A 21,298-nucleotide genomic window follows, 5' to 3' on the forward strand; every position below is an offset into this window, starting at 1 on the left:
TATACAAATACATACAGCTGATATTTTTGTTTTCAAATCACTATTTAATCAATTCATATTCTTCCATATAATCAATTTGTCACAAAAAATACAAGATATGTAAAGTGAGAAACACCACATCTGTACTCCACACAAATAAAGACACTTGGACTGCATAAAATTTGGGCTTTTCTTTTATTTGTCACAAATTCAAAAAAGGTGGTCCTTTACTTCCCGGGGAGGATGATGCCATCATACTGAAAGACAAAATAAAGAGTATGTAAATTCAGAAAAATAGAAAACACAAATTTGATATCTACTCACACACTGTCTATTTCACAACACAGCTTCAAAGCAGCTTTACAAAACAGCTTTAGAGTCTAGGTGTATAGAAACATTTTAAGAAATTTGTAAAACACCAAAGACGTTTATCAATATTACAGTTGATTGATAGTTAAATTGTTTAAATATACGATAAAAAGGTTTGAACTTCTGACAGGTTGTTCAATAGTAAAATTTGCAGTCATAAATAGCACAGCATGACAAACAGAAATAGTCCAGAGAACTTGTGCCTGGCATTAACCAAGTAACAAAACTACTGATCTAAATCATTAACATTAAAAAGTGAATAAATCAATGAAAATGCACTGCAGAAACAGCAACTAGTTACAAAAGTTTTCTCCATTATGCAACTTGAATGATTGTACCACTTGTTTGCCCATTTTAACAGTACAATTTTGGGAGTTTACACCTTCCTGCTCACTCTTAATTTAAATGAACCCTATGATGTCTCAATATAAAGCTACTGGTGCAAAAAACAGCAAAACATTCTAATAAAAGCTGTCTAACATCAAATCAACTGTAAAGAGTAAAGAAAGCACAAATGCAGTAATGAGCCAAAGGAGGCCAGCAAGCTGTACAAAAAAGTGGTTATACTAGAACATGGATTTTTGGGAATGGAGTCAAGTTGGGTCCCCAGGTATTTAAATACACACCTTCTGCTGGAACCAGCGCATAGCCTCCTCCTTGCGGATACGGTGCTTGGCGCCGATGCGGCCCTGCTTCCTCTTCTTGTCAGCAATACTGAAACCAGGTCTGCCAAGAACCTACAGCGAACACAGGTAAGGAGTGCTTATTCATTTGTCACACAATCACAGGTTAAGTTTAGATGTGATTGCAGCATCACAGCATCCCTCAAAGAACACTTTCCTCCCCCTTTAGTAGTTACATCCACTTAACTACTAATTTCAGCCAGCTTGAGTATAGTGGCAAAAAACTAATACATTACTCAAAATGAAAAACATTAAAGGGTTAGTTCACCCAAAAATTAAATTTGTCATTTATTACTCACCCTCATGTCACCCCAAACCCATAAGACCGTTTTGTTCATCTTCGGAACACAAATTAGGGCATTTCTGAGCTACACAGACAGCGTTGTCCAGAAAGGTGCTATGAAGACATTGTTAAAATAGTCCATGTGACTACAGTGGTTCAACCTTAATGTTATGAAGCGACAAGAATACTTTGTGTGCAAAAAAACAAAAACAACTTCAACAATATGAACTGTTGTCATACGCAGTTGACGTAGTTTTTATACAGGCTCAGTATTGGCCGGCTCCTGCGTCAGCATTACACGCATGCGTCGTGCTGCTCAGATGATCAGCTTTGGCCAATACTGAGCAGACATTTGGACGCAAACACGAAAGTGCTGCACTGTGTTCATTAGGGCTGGATATTGACAATTTTCACGATTTGATTACTATTCACATGATTTTGATTCGCTTACAATTTCAATTCGATTAAATTTTGGATGTAATATTTCAGTTACAGTACATGGCATTTTCTAGAGGAAAAAAAAAAAAAATCTCTCAACTAATGCGGTTAAATACACATGTAAGTCAGTTGATACTACTATAATAATATTGAAGGTTAAATTTATTTATATACAAACACTTAAATTACACTCAATGGGTCTCATTCATGAAACACGAGCAGAACGAATTTGTGTAAATCGTGTGTAAAGTGGTTCTGGTGTAAATTTTCGGATTCATTAAAATGTTCGTATTTTTCCAAATGTTAGTTGGTACGGAAGAAATCTACACCTGCTCCCAGTCACGCGTAAATAGTGCTTTTAACATCCGGACGTTTTGCTCATTAATAAGGCTGCATTTTAATTCACCTTAATAAGGTACATTACACAGCCTTTTGAAAAAATATATATAGTAATTACATACGTTTTTTTTTTTTTTTCCTTTTATTGTGAGAGCCAGTAATAGCATCTGCAAACGGAGCACTTTAATCAAATAATTAATTGATTTCAATAGGGCTGGGCAAACTAATGGCCCCAAATGGCCAAAATCCTTCATTTGGTGTCATAATATGATGCCCATATATAGTTGTCAGTCGGATTTAATGAGTGGGATTTATGGTAATTGAGAATGAGCGTGCACGCGCGTCTCATTTACGACTGATTGGAATTCATTCACACACACACACACACACACTTCACTTCTGACGTTTACGAAGTATTTGTGAATCAGGAGAAGAGTTTTCGGGAAGGTCTCTTTACGCGCAAATCACTCACATATTTACTCATTTACGAATGTAAACAACAGTTCAAATTATTTAAGTTATTTTTGTGCACAAAAAGCATTCTCGTCACATCATAGCATTAAGGTTGAACCACTGCAGTCACATGGACTATTTTAGCAATGTCTTTACTACCTTTCTGGACCTTGAAATGTGCAATGACGTCGCTGTGTTTCAAAATCCCTTGGATTTTATCAAAAATCTCTTAAATTTGTGTTCTGAAGATGAACAATGATCTTACGGTTTTTGGAACGACATGAAGGCGAGTAAATAATGACAAATTTCATTTCTGAGTGAACTAACCCTTTAAAACCGTATCCCCTAGTTTCACAGACAAGGCTTAAGCTTAGTCCCAGACTAAAATGCATGTTTGAGCTGTTTTAACTGAAAGTAACTTGCACTGATACATCTTAAAATATGTCAATGCCAGTGCTCAAGATGAACACCAGTAATGTTTAAGTGTACATTTATAAAAGCTACTTAAATATCTTAATTGAACTAAGGTCTAATCCTGGCTTAGGCTAAGCTCTGTCTTTGAAACTGGGCCTAATTGTAACAATAACAGATGCATTTTATAGACCAAAAAGGTGACATTTATGTAACTCACCACGTAGAAGTCCAAGCCGTAGATTCCAATGCTTGGGTCGTACTTGATGCCCAAATCAATGTGTTCCTGGATACCAAAGCCAAAGTTTCCTGTGTCTGAGAAGTTGTTCTTTCTCAACTCGTACTCACGCACCTGAACAAAATAAAAACCACAAACAATGAATGATCCACTGTGGACTAATCAGAATGATTAGTAGAATGCAAGTAGTCAATTCCCATAAAAACACATTCCTCTCACCTTCAGGCCCTTCTCCAAGATTTCCTCAGCCTTGGCTCCACGGACTGTGCAATGGACTGCAATCTTTTCATTTCTACGGATACCAAAGGATCGCACAGTATAGCGGGCTGGTGGGAGAAACAGAATTAAAGGATTAGTTCACTTTCAAATAAAATTTCCCAGATAAATTTACTCATCCCCATGTCACCCAAGATGTTCATGTCTTTCTTCAGTCAAAAAGAAATTAAGGTTTTTGATGAAAACGTTCCAGGATTATTCTCCTTATAGTGGACTTCGATGACCTTCAACCGTTTGGAGTCCAAAATTACAGTTTCAGTGCAGCTTCAAAGAGCTTTAAACGATACCAGACGAGGAATAAGGGTCTTATCTAGAGAAACGATCGGTCATTTTCGAAAAAAATTGATATGTAAATGCTTTATATAAACAAATGATAGCCTTCCAAGTGCTTCCACTTTCCGTATTCTTCAAAAAGTTTACGCTGTATGTCCTACACCTTCCCTATTCAACTTGCGTAACAAACACAGCGCCAGTAGCATTTTTTCCCATAAGTTGAATAGGGAAGGCGTAGGACATACAGCGTAAACTTTTTGAAGAATACGGAAAGTGGAAGCACTTGGAAGGCTATCATTTGTTTATATAAAGCATATACATTTACCTTTTTTTTTTTTTTTAAATGACTGATCGTTTCGCTAGATAAGACCCTTATTTCTCGTCTGGTATCGTTTAAAGCCCTTTGAAGCTGCACTGAAACTAATTTTGACCTTCAACCGTTTGGAGTCCATTGAAGTCCACTATAAGGAGAAAAATCCTGGAAAGTTCTCATCAAAAACCTTAATTTCTTTGCAACTGACGAAAGAAAAACATGAACATCTTGGATGACATGGAGGTGAGTAAATTATCAGGAAAATTTTATTTGAAAGTGAATTCTTTAATGCATGGCACAGCTTTACAAACATCATTTCACATTCATAAGGTGTAACAAGGTGAGAGATTGAAAGAGCCACCTACCCTTGGAGAAGACAGGAGTCTGGCCGGTCAGCTGCTCCAGCACTTTAGCAGCACGGGTCAGTCTGTCACCGCTCTCACCCACACAGATGTTCAGGCACAGCTTGCGGATGCGCAGCTCCCTCATCGGGTTCTCCTTCTTCTCGCTCTGGTCCTGTTCAATTAAATAAATAGCTGTCATGAAAGCGGTTTCTCACAAACCTGCACTAGCTCTCTCAATATCACGTTAGCTAAGAGAATCTGACAACCTAAAACAGCTCTTACTGATGGAGTAAATTCTTAAATCAAGAGGTAAACTCTAACATCGGCCACACGGTCCGAAATGAACATGCCCGGACATATCCACCATTTGCAGAGCTGCTACCATGTCAATATAAGACAACAAACTGTCATATTGAACACTACATACAACTGAACTCCTGGTTATTCATTCGGACCCTGTCGTAATAAAGTACAGGCAGTATTTGGAACACCTTAGTAACTTTAAACGAGTCAATGACGTGCCGTTTCGACACACTGTGAAGCTAACGCCAATATCCACCGCATCAAATCATTCTGGCCACAAATATCGCCATCATTATGTCTGACACAGCAACAGCGACTGATTACGGTGTGCTTCACGTTATTATTGTACAAAAACAAGCAGATGTTTGCTGATTTTAATGATACTCCTTCGTGATCACAATTTCTGCTGTACTCACCGCCATGTTTGATCACTTAGAAGAGGACGATATACTTCCGGCGCAGAGCATTTATGCTGCGTTTTAAAACGTCAGAACTACACTTCCCATCATGCCTTGCGCTCAAGAACGAGCTTCCGTTAATAGTTAAAGGGTTAGATCACCCAAAAATGAAAATAATGTAATTTATTACTCACACTCATGCTGTTCCACACCCGTAAGACCTTCGTTCGTCTTCGGAACGCAAATTAAGATATTTTTGTTGAAATCCGATGGCTCAGTGAGGCCTTCATAGCCAGCAATGACAGTTCCTCTCTCAAGATCCATGTACTAAAAACATATTTTAAATCAGTTCATGTGAGTACAGTGGTTCAATATTAATATTATAAAGCAACGAGTATATTTTTGGAGCGCCAAAAAATCAAAATAACGACTTATATAGTGATGGCCGATTTCAAAACACTGCTTCAGGAAGCTTCGGAGCGTTATGAATCTTTTGTGTCGAATCATGATTCGGATCGCGTGTCAAACCGCCAACGGCTGAAATCACGTGACTTTGGCGCTCCGAACAGCAGATTTGATACACTGATTTCATACACTGATTTATTTGTGCTCCGAAGCTTCCTGAAGCAGTGTTTTGAAATCGCCATCACTATATAAGTCGTTATTTTGTTTTTTGGCGCTCCAAAAATATTCTCGTCGCATTATAATATTAATATTGAACCACTGTACTCACATGAACATTTAGATGTGTTTTTAGTATGGATCTTGAGAGAGGAAATGTCATTGCTGGCTATGCAGGAGCCATCGGATTTCAACTAAAATATCTGTTCCGAAGATTACGGGTGTGAAACGACATGAGGGTGAGTAATTAATGACATTATTTTAATTTTTGGGTGAACTAACGTTAACCCTTTAATGACGTGTAAAATCAAAATGGGACTTCTGTGACTTTAATCCATTCTAAGCATTTTTGTGGCAGTTTTGTGAACATATATCTCAGTATCTGACATATAATTATGACTAAGATCCACAGAGCACCGTCTTTTATGTCATATTAGCCTACATGCTAATTTGGCAAAAAAATACAATAGTAATTTATAGTAAATACTATACTGTTTCTGAACCATACTATAGTAAATTGTAGTATACTGTATATATTATAGTATTTACAACACTTTGTTAATGAATGCTATAGCATACTGTAATATTAAAGGATTAGTTCACTTTCAATTAAAATTTCCTGATAATTTACTCAACATGTCTTTCTTTCTTCAGTTGAAAATAAATTAAGGTTTTTGATGAAAACATTCCAGGATTTTTCTCCTTATAGTGGACGTCAATGGCCTCCAGACGGTTGAATGTCAAAATTACAGTTTCAGTGCAGCTTCAAAGAGCTTTAAACAATATCAGACCAGGAATAAGAGTCTTATCTAGAGAAACCATTGGTCATTTTTGAAAAAAAAAAAAACAAAACTATGCTTTATATAAACAAATGATCGCCTTGCACGTGTAATAAATACTGTAGTATACTTTAGTTTTTACTACAGTAAACTGTAGTGTATTGTAGAATAATATACCGTATAGATTAAAGAAAACTTAGTACAGTGTTGGGTAATGTACATTGTTTATATTACTATAGTTGTTATATTACCACAGCAATTATAGAATTATCACAACAAATTAATTCAAGTACTTTACTATAGTATGGTTCAAAAACACTACAGTATTTACTATAAATTACTATAGTATTTTTTTACCAATAGGAGTTTATTAAATCAGACTTCACGTCAAAAGTTCAAACATGTCGTCTTTTTACTGTTAATATCTGCATTTACTAAACTACTACTGTTAGTAAAAGCAACAAATTGTACTAAATTTATAGACATAAATTGTATTTTATGAAGAAATTTGGAACCTACAAAGTTCTACTAGCCTGTGAAAACATAATTTCAGTTTTATTCTTCAGAATATGGAAATCAAATATGTTATTATTGTGCAATGTGAGGTGTGTGCAATAATGTGGATCGTGCAATATGAGGATGTGCAATAATGTTGATTGTGCAATGTATTTATTTATTTATTTTTTTAATGAAATGTATTTATCCATGTATCGGCCCTTTGTGACCCCAGGACAATGGATGGAAAGGAGCCTTCGGCTACAATCCGGTGTGTTTATATTCATGTACTATCATGTCTGTCCATTCACACACACACTGTCCCTATCAAATGAATAAATATTAAAATATGACATGACACTGCAAATATTTTTAAAATTTTTATTTTCACAGTTCAAAATGACCAATGCAAAATAGAGTATTCTGACAAAAACACAAAATAATTTAAGCAATAAAAATAGTGCAATGATTAGGCTTACCTCTCCATATTTGGAGAGGATTCTACAAAATCATTATACAAATACACATCCGATTCCTACACACACAATAACAACCACTAACCCTGCATAGACATGCCTAAAAGAACGTTCCGAGGCAACAATACTGTCAGTGCCATTGATTGGGTTTGGGTGAATAAGAGCATCAGTATCAGGAACAAGAGCAGCGGAAGGACTCGGCACCTTCAAAACAGGGAAGTCCAATTCTCTTTGCTCCTTCAGAGCATTGGTCAGAAATGCAAGAGCTCTTTTGGGAAATGCAGGTGGAGAGAACAGATTATGCTGGCGAACGAAGAAGTGGAGTAATGAACCATCTAGTGCACGTCGTTCGAAGTATCCGAACAGCTTCATGAAGGAGACAGAAATCTGGCCTGAAGACCAAAGGGAATCCTGCACTCGGTCTGAGAGAACGTGGAAGAAGGCTGTTTTCCCATGGTAGGAACACAGAGGCTCAAGCTCTTTGGGATACCGCTGCTTCAGTCCTTCAATCAGACACTTGAGAAGCTGCAAACAGCGTTTCCTAAGAGAGGAGAGAACAGGTTAGAGGAAGCATGACTTAAAGAGTTAGTTCACCCAAAAATGAAAGTTCTGTCATTAATTACTCACCCTCATGTCGTTCCAAAAGACTTTAATTCATCTTTGGAACGAAAATGAAGATATTTTTAATGAAATCTGAGAGCTTTCTGTGCCTCCATTGACAGCCTATGCAACTACCAATGTCAAGCCCCAGAAAGGTAATAAAGACATCATTAAAGTAATCCAGTGGTTTAACCTCAATTTTATGAAGCAACGCAAGTGCTTTGTTTGCACAAAGAAACATAATTTACCTCTTTATTAACAAAGTTTTAATCTCCAATGAGTTTTCAGGCAACAAATTCTGCTCTTGCATCAACACAACATGAATGTGACGTGCGTGAGCACTCGGTGGAGATTAATATTTTGTTAATAAAGTGGTAAATTATGTTTTTTTTTTTTTTTTGTGCAAACGAAGCACTGGCACACAGACAAATCACCAGAGTTATATCAACTCTGCTCTGAGTACATATGGGCTCTGTCTAAATAGTGTTAAAGTAACACTGAAGCAGAGTTAAAGTTAATGAGATAATTAAGTGATGAATGAGCATTAGTGATGAACACCTGCTGTTAACAAGCATGAGATTCTGGCTGCGTCTGAAAACTGGAAAATGCTGCCTTTTGAGGACACATTTCAAGGTAGGAAGGCATCAAGACATGTCCGAATCCAATGTTAGCTTCTGTCTCATGAGATACCTTCCTCGGATCGATTTTTGAAGGAAGCATAGATGTATCCTTAGCTGCCTTTGATGTCCCACAATCCTATGCTTTCCATTCTGTGACAGTTGAGCTAGAAAAATAAAGATGATGTCCGAAAGTTGCATTTGCTGCTCAGTTTGTGTGTAAATGTACGATTTTGACCAACACATTTCAATTTTGATATCATTTATATTGAGAAATTACTACTGTAGTAATTAATTATTTGTTTAGTTCTCACCAAAGCTTGCACTATATTGCTGTAGATCATTAAACTGTTACGCTGCCTCAGAAGTCTGTCCTAAATCAATTTCGTGAGGTGCCTTCATGCACAAGCGCTGTTGTACAAGTCATTCTCTTATAAGGCAGCGAGGCAGCAAGACAGCCACCTAGGTTTTCGGACGCAGCCCTTGAGAGATATGTTTTTTATCTTCAGGTGATTTCCTCTAAGACTGTGGCTGAAGTCAGTTGTAGTTCTTGTGTTTCTCTTTTCTTCATTGATTCTGCTTGTTAACAGCAGGTGTTCATCACTAAAGCTCAATCATCACTTAATTAATCGCTTAATTATCTCATTAACTCTGCTTCAGTGTTACTTTAACACTATTTAGAGAGGGACCATATCTGAGCAGAGTTGATTTAACTCTGGTGATTTTGCTGTGCATCACTTCATAAAACAGTGGTTAAACCACTGGAGTCACATGATTTCTTTAATGATGTCTTTACTAACTTTTTTAGGCTAGTTGCGTAAGCTGTCAATGGAGGAACAGAAAGCTATCAGATTTCATTAAAAATATCTTCATTTGTGCTCCGAAGATGAACAAAAGTCTTACGGGTTTGAAATGAACCCTTTAACCTACCTAACATTAACCTACTAAAACGTACCGGCAACACTTGTTGGAAGCAGTCTCACAACACGTCTTCTTATTGCCATGGTATTGCATCATCTCTTTTTCAATGTGAGAGAAGGATATCCGCCAGCTCTCTGAAAACAAATACCTCAAATATGTGAATAATTTACACTTGGTTTTATATAAAAACCTTAAGTTTTAAAGGGGTCATGAACTGCGTTGTTTTATTGTTTTATAATGTTTCCTGGGGTGGACTTATAATGTTAGTATGCTTTTTTACATCCAAAATGGTCATAATTTAGCAGTGATCTCGTCATTGCAACTCAATTTCTGCACACTAACGAGTCCTTTCATCATAACTAACAGTGTAAACGTGATGTAACTAAGAGATTTGTTGAATAAAACGAGAGTTTTGGTCACTGATAAACTCACACTGTTTGGTTGACAGCTCCAGTGATTGTAAAGGGAGCGTTCTTTGATCGCTTTCTATATATAATTTAATCACCGTTTAAATTATATTTAGATTATTTTCATCCTACTAAGAGAAATAACATGAAGTTGAGTGTTTAGTCTCTGGTTTGATTTACTGACACACAGACAAAGATCATGTGACTTTACATGAATCATTAATATCAGATCAGGCATTAGAATGAACACAGTTACTGACATGTTGTTGTTGCATTACTGTCAAGTTCATATCATAAAAGTCTGTTTGCACCGAAATGCGATTGATTTACCAAAGAATCCACAGTGAAATGTGCTGAATACAAATAAATAAAGCTCAACTGAGACATTCACATTGTTGAAAATAAATAACCATATTCCTGCATTAGGATCCTTTAAAGGTAATGTTATTTTTAGTCCTGTATCGCTCTTCTCTAATCCTCGTCATCTGATGAACATGCCAGTGGGCGGGGCTAACGTTTCAACGATGAAGTAGGTGTTGATTTCTTCTGTGGAGGCGGAGTTTCACCTATATAGGCAGATTCCAGGGCGTGTCTTTCGCTGGGTCTGGTGTCAATAACAGCTTTTATTGGACTAACAAAGAAGTTTTCAGTTCTGAGACTTACAGGATATTCTTATAGTACGCTGACCTCTTATATACCAAAATCTCAGGGAAAAGTTGGTTTCTCAATTCATGACCCCTTTAAAGAACACTTAAAGGTTCTATATAGGAGAAATGTCTTAAATGATTGCATAAGGAAAGTAAGAAATGTTTGTCATGATTGAATGTTTTTGGTTCCAGCATACCTTTGGCATCATCTTTGAGGTTTCTTCCTTTTGGTCTCTTTGGGACAAAATACACCGCCTTACTTACGAACTGACGGCGACATTTCTTTCCAAGCCAGTTGTCTATATTGGGACCGGCACGTGCAGCTTGTGGCCAACCTTGTGGCACCTCAAGAGTAGGTACGATATCTACAGACATCACATCATCTTCTTTCTCTTTGTTGTTATATTCAAGGGTCACCGCCGGTGAATTTACCAGTTTTCTGTTTATCACCCAACCTTCACCTGTGAAGGGGCGACAGAACCAAAAACAATCTCAAATGTACACGATACATCTCTAAAGTTTAGGTTTAGAGAAAGAAATTAATACTTTTATTCAGCACGGATGCATTAAACTGACCAAAAGAGACAGTAAAGACATTTGCATTGTTGCAAAAACACTTTCTATTAGTTAAATTATCCATCGACGAAAATCAAGTCCCATGCTACATTTTTTCTTGTTAGAGCAGCCGTTTCTCTCGGATATGCATCACAATAGGGAAGAAAAGAATAACACAAGCTCTGTTTCGTGCCGGCTTTAAGCAGGACACCTGGTTACAGCATTGATATTATTAATCAGAAATGTTTCTTGAGCAGCAAATCATCATATTAGATTAATTTCTGAAGGATCATGTGACACTGAAGACTGGAGTAATGATGCTGAAAATTCAGCTTTGATCACAGGAATAAATTACATTTTACAATATATTCACATTGAAAACAGATATTTTCAATTGTAATAATATTTAACAGTGTTACTGTTTTTACTGTATTTTTGAGGGAAAAATGCATAAGAAACTTTTTACTCAACATAAAAAACAGTGTATAAACTGAGTGAGAAACTGATCAACACACCTTTAAAATGATTGTTAATGAATTTACGGACCAAACGGTGCGTTTCCTCTTTGATTTTGGTGGCTGAGATGGTTCGTTCATCTTCCAGAAGAAAGTGCTTGATTTCTTTGCGTGTGGCTTTTACAAGCTTCACCTTATAAAACAGTCCTTGATATTCTTCCAGTTCTGACAATGCAAGCCTTGGGACTTTCAGTTTCAGCATAATGTCAAACTCGTTGGGTTTGTTGATCTGTTGGTAATAAAATTACAGTTTATCATTACATTACACATCACTTCAAACTATTTTAAATAATTTCAGTCATTACTTTGTTCTTTAAGGTGTGGAGGACTATTACACTACTGTTGAAAAGTTTTCAAAAGTTTTTTGAAAGAAGTCAATTATGCTCACCAAACCTGCATTTAATTAATCAAATATGCAGTAAAAACAGTGAAATATTATTGCAATCTTTCTACTTTAATATATTTTAAAATGCAATTTATTCCTGTGATGCAAAGCTGAATTTTCAGCATCATTACTCCAGTCTTCACATGATCCTTCAGAAATCATTCTAACATGTTGATTTGCTGCTCAAGAAACATTTTTGATTATTATCAATGTTCCATACTATGAAGTATATGTCACTTTTGATCAATTTAATGCTTCCTTGCTGAATAAAAGCATCCTCAAACTTTTGAACAATAGTGTATATTCCCCTCATACCAACTTCATCTCTTTCTATTTGACACTACTAGCTGATTTTTGTATTATCATTAATATTTTTCACCTTCACCATCTCATAGTAGCTGCCGCTGGTGAGAACTGAGACGTCTCTGAAGAAAGGATGATCCTCATTATTCTTCAGGTATTCCAGTAGGCTTTCAATCAGGTGATTTACTATCTTCACAGCGCTCTGTTGGTCAACCTTACGCAGCCGTAGATCTCGACTTCTCTGCCTGATCAAGCGGTCCAGCTGGGGTGAAATCGAAGAAACATCTCCAGGAGTTCCAGAAGAAACTGTCAAGATGGGATGACTGAATTTATCATTACCGAACAAACCTAAGCAAACATCATTCTTCTCCACAGGTTATTCTGGAAACATACAAAAGGGCCACAATGCACAAACAATAACACAGTAAAGATCATCCTCATTACTTGATCTCGTTTGACTTTCCATGTTGGAGTGTTGAATATCCCAAGGTCTCAGATACAGTGCTTGATCCAGTCCAGCCTAAAACTGAAATGCAGTGTCAATGCAAATGAAATATGCCTGAAGAAGTACTGACATTATTGTTTTATAGGCAATTGTGTGACGCATTTACACCCTGTTTTATGGCTTTCATAAATTTTAAGACTGAGAACATCAATGAACACTGCTGAAAATGCAGAACAGACATCAGGGATGTTTTGATCAAAGAACAAAAGAATTGCAAGAACAAAAGGAATTGCACAGCAGCATCAACAAGTCATTAAAGCTAGTCGGTAAACTTTGTGAAACTGCATTTTATCTATGTATTATTTTAATTTTCACAAGCTTATACTATTCTTTGGTATGCATGAACGCAGACTTACCCACTTCCTGGTCCAGAGAATATGATCCATACGGAGACACAGCACAAGTGTATATTGATTCTAAGCTCCTCCCTGCCATGATCATTCACTTTACAGTAAAAGGATCAGGGTGTGACTGTGATCCTGTGATGTAAAAGCGAAACTTAAGGAACATGTGTTTGCATGATGTTTACCTGCTGCATTGACTGCAGACGTCACTCAGGTGGCGTGTTTTCAGCTGAAAGCACTATATGTACAAAGGCCTGTCTGTTGTAATGTGCTGGTTAAGGTTAACCCTTAGTGGTTTACAGTATACTAGTACTTACAATTGAACAAACTATTAGTTTATAGTTCATTCATAGTTAACATATTGTAGTGTCTACATTGTTAAGGCTATATACAAATAGTGAGTTCTTCATTCATTTTCACTGTAACACAGTTATTGTTTAATTAGCGTGTAGTAAAGGAATTGTTAATTGGTTATTGGAAGTAAATAGTTCTCACTTTAGATTAGGTTCACGAAAAATGGGAAAATGCCAATAATTTAGTGCTTTAAACCAACCTTTATTGGACATTAATTGCATTCATATTCAGTTTGCAAATACATTAAAAACACAAACACACACACGTTGGCATATGTGGCATAATGGTTTTTATACTGTACAAACTATATATATATATATATATATATATATATATATATATATATATATATATATATATATATATATATATATATATATATATATATATATAATTAATACTAATGTAGTTCATTTCCAATAAAGGTTGGTTTAAAACACTTAATTAATGACATTTTTCCATTTTCTGTGACCTAATCTAAAGTGAGAAATCTTCATTGATAATAAGTTGTTAACAAAGAATAAAAAACATTATCTAATTCTTTGCATATGAGCTAATTTAAGAGTAATAATTGGTTGATTACAGTGACAGTGAAACCCTGTGCTTAGATATCTAAACTGCTGGATAAAATTGACTAAACAAAATTACTTATCAATAATAGTCTTTGAGCCTAAAAGTGTGGCTATGTGACCATTTTAATTTTGTATTATTTATATACTATTATAGTATTTATTATTTTAAATTAGCTTACATTTTTAATTTTTAAGTTTTAAGTAATTTTTATTATTTTTTATATTTCTATTTATCTTAAATTTATTATTTCAGTTTTAGTAATTTTAGTACTTCAACATATATTTGATTTTAGTTAGTTGCCATGCCAACATTTCTAATTTAAAAGTTTTTCATCTAACTTTATATTAAATTTCATATCAATTAACAAAATGATTTTTTAACAATAGCAGCAGAGATGACAGAAAAGATTAAAAAAATATATATATATTAATGCAAAACTTATATATATTTATCATGTTAAAAAATAATTTATTTCTGAATGCACTTACAATAAAACCCATTCAACGTACTTTGACAAGAAAGAATAATGGCACAATCTCTGATGAATGATCATTGTTTATTTTTCTAATAGTTTTGTCCTAATATGTTCAGAAATACATGGTTTCCTCCTTTCCTTCGGAAGCTTTTACGGTGGGTTTTTATCAGCATAAGCCAGTCCTTTAAAACCGTGCTCAGGTTCTGAGACATTGCAGTGTAGGATGTCGATGAGGCTTGCTGTGTGTCTGACGGGACGATTCATTTAGCTTTGGCTGCCTTCTGAGCAGACTTGGTCACCTTGCCGGCAGTGGCGGCTTTCTTGTCAACAGCCTTGATGACACCAACAGCGACGGTCTGCCTCATGTCACGCACAGCAAAACGACCTGGAAAGCAGTAGCGGGATGGCAGGGAGTTTAAACACAACCAGAACGTTTATTTAACGTTGCATATGTAACATAAGTGATCACACTTACCCAGTGGTGGGTACTGAGAGAAGCTCTCCACACACATGGGCTTGCCAGGGATCATAACAATAATGGCAGCATCTCCAGATTTAAGAGCCTTGGGGTTGTCCTCAAGCTTCTTGCCAGAACGACGGTCAATTTTCTCCTTGAGTTCAGAAAACTTGCAGGCGATGTGAGCGGTGTGGCAGTCCAGCACTGGGGCGTAGCCTTGAGAGATCTGACCAGGGTGGTTCAGGATGATGACCTGGGATGAAGAGGGGCACATGATAAAGCACTTTATATCCTGTCAGTTATAGTATAATGATCATTCAGATAATAATTTCAATCTAACCTGAGCGGTGAAGTTGGCAGCCTGCATGGGTGGGTCGTTCTTGCTGTCTCCAGTCACATTACCACGACGGATGTCCTTGACGGACACGTTCTTAACGTTGAAGCCAACGTTGTCACCGGGGAGAGCCTCAGCAAGAGACTCGTGGTGCATCTCAACGGACTTGACCTCAGTGGTCACGTTGGCAGGGGCGAAGGTCACAACCATACCAGCCTTCAGAGTTCCGGTCTCAACACGTCCGACAGGCACAGTTCCAATACCTGAAGGAAAAATACGGAGAATGTTTGAGTGACAGACAAGAACATCCATGATCTCAGATCAGAGAAAATTGTGAATGAGGTTAGAGGCAGTGTAAATGAAAACTAATTTCTTCAAAGAGGCCATATTATACCCTTTACTAGACACTAGAATAGGTTTTCGTGCTTGAATGTTTAAAAAAGTCACTTTTTTTTCCATGTTTGACATTGTTGCAGCTCCTCTTTTCCCAGTCTGTCAATAACACTCTGTTTAGCCGGGTTGCCAGGTTTTTTTTTTTTTTTACAACAAAACTCGCCCAATTGCATTTCAGGGAAAAAATACTAAATATAATGTTATTTGGGGTCGCTTCAACGTGCGGACATGAAAAACAATCCGCGGTATGTGTTAAAGTATCCTAATTCTGCTGGAAAACCATGGACTTGGCAACACTGCTGTTTAGTTCCTGCATCTATGATGAACCTCCTCCTGAAAAGCACAATGTGCTCTGATTGGTCGGCTGGATCAGTGTGTTGTGATTGGTCAAACTCTTTGAGTGTGTTTGGGGAAATGCCCTGCCCCTTACCATAACTGTGAGTTTCAACACACTACTAACTAACTACATTTATTTTCGTGACTCCAAAACTAAATAAAAAGTTTGCAAATTCATATACCATAAAACACAAAACCTTTACAACCCAATTGCATTAAAGACGAAAATGGCACTTATTGGGCAAGGATTAAAAATAAGGATTTTTAAATATTTTAGAGCTTGGCATAACTAGAAAAATGTATATCCATTATAACAACACCCATAAGGTTATAAGAGTTTATTAATTTACATGACTTAGAAATCAAACCTTTAAAATACTATTCATATGTACAGGTAAACTGTTTTTTCAAAGAAAAAACACTTGTTGAGGGGGTGGATTAAAATAAGAAATATCTTGATTTTTACCTGGTTTAGCTTATTTTAATGTTTGTTTTATCTTATTTTAAATAATGTTATGTCATTTTGAAAAATCACTGCTCTAGACTGCAAAAAACCCTAGACTGTACGAGGAATATTAAAAGTGTTTTTAAATGATACCAGGTAGCGCATTAAAGGATCAGTTCACTTCAGAATCAAAATTTCCTGATAATTTACTCACCCCCATTTCATCCAAGATGTTTATGTCTTTCTTTCTTCAGTCGAAAAGAAATTAAGTTTTTAAGGAAAACATTCTTTTCTCCATATAGTGGACTTCACTGGGGTTCAATGGGTTGAAGGTCCAAATGTCAGTTTCAGTGCAGCTTCAAAGAGCTCTACATGATCCCAGACGAGGAATAAGAGTCTTATCTAGAGAAACCATCTGTCATTTTCTAAAAAATGTACTAGCTTTGATGCGCCACACATGACGTAATCATGTTGGAAAGGTCACATGGAATGCAAGGACATGCAAAAGTAGGCGGAAGTACCGATCAAGTGTTTACAAAGCGAATGTGCAAAAACTAAGTCAAATGGCCTTTACAAAAAAAGGTAAAACACTATGTAGGACAATTTTGAATTTGGAGGAGAAAATTATATGGAGTTTTTCGCCCTACTGCGGTACTTCCACCTACGTCACACATGACCTTTCCAATGTGATTATGTAATGCGTGGCGCATCGCAGAGCAGTGCAAGATGAGCATTTGTGGTTAAAAAATATATATACATTTTTATTTTTTTAGAAAATGACCGATCGTTTCTCTAGATTAGACTCTTATTCCTCGTCTGGGATCATGTAGAGCTCTTTGAAGCTGCACTGAAACTGACTTTTGGACCTTCAACCTGTTGGTCCCTATTGAAGTCCACTATATGGAGAAAAATCCTGAAATGTTTTTCTCAAAAATTTCTTTTTGACTGTAGAAAGAAAGACATGAACATCTTGGATGACATGGGGGAGAGTAAATTATCAGGAAATTTGAATTCTGAAGTGAACTAATCCTTTAACTATGGCAGACCCAACTAATTAAACAAACTAAAATGAAAACTACAAATGATTGTGAACACCAGCTAAACTAAAAAAGACAAATAGCAAAAAATAAATATATTGAAAAAATTCAAATCTAATAACCCTGATTGGTGGTAAATGTTACCTCCAATCTTATACACATCCTGCAGAGGCAAACGAAGAGGCTTGTCGGTGGGCCGAGTGGGTGGCAGGATGGAGTCCAGGGCCTCGAGAAGGGTAACACCGTTGGCAGCACCTTCCTTCCTCTCAATCTTCCATCCCTTGAACCAGGTCATCTATTATCCATAAGGAAAATGCAAAAGAAAAAGCATGAACAATTGCAATGATCACAAACTCTTTAGAAGAATCTATGCAACTTTTTCCATCCCAGGGAAAAGCAGACGCTCACGTTTGTGCTGGGCTCCAGCATGTTGTCTCCATGCCATCCAGAGATTGGAACGAAGGCAACGGTGGCGGGGTTGTAGCCGATCTTCTTGATGTAGGCGCTGACTTCCTTGGTGATTTCCTCATAGCGCTTCTGGCTGTAGGGGGGCTCGGTGGAGTCCATCTTGTTGACTCCAACAATAAGCTGTTTCACTCCCAGAGTGTACGCAAGCAGGGCATGCTCACGGGTTTGTCCGTTCTTGGAGATACCAGCCTCAAACTCACCAACACCAGCAGCGACAATCAGCACGGCGCAGTCAGCCTTGGCAGAGGAATGAAACAAATAATATCATGACATTTAAATTAAAAAATAATGCATTGTGCTGTGATAGATATGTTGAAATACAAAACAAATCCTACCTGAGAAGTACCAGTGATCATGTTTTTGATGAAGTCTCTGTGTCCAGGGGCATCAATGATGGTGACGTAGTACTTGCTGGTCTCGAACTTCCAGAGAGAAATATCAATGGTGATACCACGCTCACGCTCGGCCTTCAGTTTGTCCAGCACCCAGGCGTATTTGAAGGAGCCCTTGCCCATCTTAATGCAGAAAAATATTCAGAAACATATTTTTGAGAATGGACTGAATGGACAAAATAATAATCCTAGAGCCTATATGTGACACTGGACCACAAAACCAGTCATAAGTTGCACAGGTATATTTGTAGCAATAGCCAACAATACATTGTATTGGTCAAAATTATCGATTTTTCTTATGCATTGCTTTCTTCATGTTCCATGAAGATATTTAGTAAAGTTCCTACCGTAAATATATAAAAAAATACTTTTTGTGAGTGGATATGCATTGCTAAGGACACAGCGTTGCCCTCAGGAAATGGAAAGTTTTCTTAAGCCCTATGTTTAGTAAATTTTACTTTAAATGATTGCAACCAATTAGAAAGGTCGAGAACGTACTAAAGAACAGTCCAGTAAGGTGTGGGAGTCACTATCCAGCACCATTTAAAGCTCGGATGTCCTGTTCTGACACATTTGCTTTGGTAATCTTATTTAAAATGACATGAGCTGTACATAAAAAAATATGTGTGTCTGTGTGTGTGTATGAAGGTGTAGAGAAGCCTTTTGGTTTTATGAAGTTTTTTTTATTTTGCATGTTCAGAAATGTTCAGTTTTTCTCTTCGTTGCCTCAGGGCAACGTTGTGCGATAAGGGGTATTTTTCGAGGATGTTTCGTACGCAGTGAAATCTTATTACATGAAGTACATTATATAGCATAGCATACTAAATGATACAAACCTATGCATCAAATTTAATATATATGTGTTTTTCAAGTTTTTTTTCCCTTTTTACTTAATTTCTTGACATTTTTATTTTTAATTTTTTTTATTTTGATGATAATTTTGATGATTCTGTACCATTGTTGCACAAAAAATATTTTGGGGTGGAGGGCCAAAAATGTTTTTTTATCAGTAAAATGCTCCCAAATGAACCAAAAAAAAAAAAATGATGTGGAATTATTTTTTTTTCATGTGCCATCAACGTGTGCAGTAGAGGGTTAAATGTGATTTTCTCAATATTTTGATTTTTTTGCACCCTCAGATTCCATATTTTTAAATAGTTGCATCTCGGCCAAATATCGTCCTATCATAACAAACCAATACATCAATGGAAAGCTTATTTATTCAGCTTTCAGATGATTTATAAATCTAAATTTAAAGAAAAAATACCCTTATGACTGGTTTTATGGTTCAGGGTCACATATTATTAGAGTTTAACATCTTTTTTAAACATAACATCTATAAATGATTCATTAACGAGATTTAATTCTCTACATTTCATGAATGATTATTGCAAGCATGCATGCTCAGTTTGGACATTCAGAACTGACCAGTACCAATAAAAACCAAACTCTAGATGTCGCTCACAACACATGGTGTTCAAAAAGACACGCCCAGAATAAACTTGTCATAGAGATATATTAGTCATCGGAAGTCACCCGGCTGATGACGTACCTCAGCGGCTTCTTTCTCAAACTTCTCGATGGTTCTCTTATCGATGCCTCCGCATTTGTAGATCAGGTGGCCGGTGGTGGTCGACTTGCCAGAATCGACGTGGCCGATAACCACGATGTTAATATGAATCTTTTCCTTACCCATGTTGTAAATTTACTGTGGAAAGACATTGCTTGTTTAGTTTCGACGGTGTAAACATTTAAACACAAATTGCACATTAGTGTTCAAGGAATTTGAATGATAAACGCAAATGATTCACAACACTAGGCGCGCGCATTCCATACAGGGCAATATCTGTATCTGCGTGAACGTGCAGCATTGTTGTTGCCATGTCCCTTTATTATAGCATGCATTTATATATATATATATATATATATATATATATATATATATATATGCATGCAATATATATATATACACATACACACAGATAGAAATATAAAACAGGTATATATAATTATACACAAGTCGTGAGTTCCTATAGTCGCAGTTTTGAAGGGAGCTTGAACCGCATAGCTCAATAAAGTGCAATTAACCATTAAATCTCAAGTTACATTCTCTACTGCTAGACTAACATTTAGATTAAAAAATAAAAAAAGAATCTTATGCATTGCTTTCCCCAGCCCAGGCTTATTTTTCTTATGAAATCTGGCAACACCCACCCCTCCCTCCATTCACTTGTCCTCCATGTTGAAGGGCTGGAATGACAGCACCAGCCATGTTCTCTCCAGCTTTGCCAATATAAGTCCGTGCTCAATACATGTGCATGTCAGTGAAAAGGGGGCAGTAGAGTAATAAAGAGAAACCTGACGTAATAAGCTTGTCAAACCAGACCGAGAGAATAACCTGAACCTATTAACCTTAAGAAAATTATGGGAAATTGACTTTAAAAAAGGGACCTTTTTCCTCCCTTACACTAAAAAAAAACCAAGCAAATCAAGGATTAAGAGTTAATAAAAATGCCATAAACTTACCCGACTACAAGCACTACAGACAGCCCTGAGCAGACTGGAGAAAAAGGAACGAGTCACACCGTTCGGCTAAATTTATACCGGTTCAGACAGGGGTGGGATATGAAAAATCTTAGACCACATAGATACTGCTCAGATGAGGGGTACCATTGGTAGCTTTAATGTGCACTCACTATTTGCGATTGGAGGAAGAGGCATCACTTATGCGGGCACAGGGAAGGGGAAAAAAAAAAACGGCTGC

General features: G+C 36.6%; 3 protein-coding genes across 4 annotated transcripts; all 3 read right to left on the bottom strand.

The window, feature by feature from the left end:
• Positions 1–86: 86 nt before the first annotated feature.
• Positions 87–5,199, bottom strand: rpl11 (ribosomal protein L11). Its single transcript, XM_067411254.1, has 6 exons — positions 5,119–5,199; positions 4,421–4,571; positions 3,413–3,519; positions 3,176–3,307; positions 975–1,085; positions 87–236 (listed from the first exon to the last, which is right to left on the bottom strand). Exons 1-6 carry the CDS (start codon positions 5,122–5,124, stop codon positions 207–209), a joined length of 537 nt encoding a protein of 178 aa, XP_067267355.1. The 5' UTR covers positions 5,125–5,199; the 3' UTR covers positions 87–206.
• Positions 5,200–7,389: 2,190 nt separating this feature from the next.
• Positions 7,390–13,348, bottom strand: LOC137037074 (cyclic GMP-AMP synthase). Of its 2 annotated transcripts, XM_067410821.1 has the most exons (7): positions 13,283–13,314; positions 12,866–12,947; positions 12,498–12,727; positions 11,734–11,962; positions 10,861–11,124; positions 9,644–9,743; positions 7,390–8,012 (listed from the first exon to the last, which is right to left on the bottom strand). In XM_067410821.1, exons 2-7 carry the CDS (start codon positions 12,885–12,887, stop codon positions 7,508–7,510), a joined length of 1,350 nt encoding a protein of 449 aa, XP_067266922.1. In that variant the 5' UTR covers positions 12,888–12,947; positions 13,283–13,314; the 3' UTR covers positions 7,390–7,507. The 2 variants fall into 2 exon arrangements, with proteins under 2 accessions (XP_067266922.1, XP_067266921.1); XM_067410820.1 differs by having other exon boundaries at positions 12,866–13,348.
• Positions 13,349–14,734: 1,386 nt separating this feature from the next.
• On the bottom strand, positions 14,735–21,134 carry LOC137037073 (elongation factor 1-alpha 1-like). Its single transcript, XM_067410819.1, has 8 exons — positions 21,061–21,134; positions 20,087–20,242; positions 18,478–18,657; positions 18,083–18,379; positions 17,819–17,969; positions 15,470–15,726; positions 15,148–15,382; positions 14,735–15,057 (listed from the first exon to the last, which is right to left on the bottom strand). Exons 2-8 carry the CDS (start codon positions 20,228–20,230, stop codon positions 14,933–14,935), a joined length of 1,389 nt encoding a protein of 462 aa, XP_067266920.1. The 5' UTR covers positions 20,231–20,242; positions 21,061–21,134; the 3' UTR covers positions 14,735–14,932.
• Between the last annotated feature and the right edge of the window lie 164 nt (positions 21,135–21,298).

This window comes from Chanodichthys erythropterus, chromosome 15 (assembly GCF_024489055.1).
Source record: "Chanodichthys erythropterus isolate Z2021 chromosome 15, ASM2448905v1, whole genome shotgun sequence".
Taxonomy (NCBI): Eukaryota; Metazoa; Chordata; class Actinopteri; order Cypriniformes; family Xenocyprididae; genus Chanodichthys; species Chanodichthys erythropterus.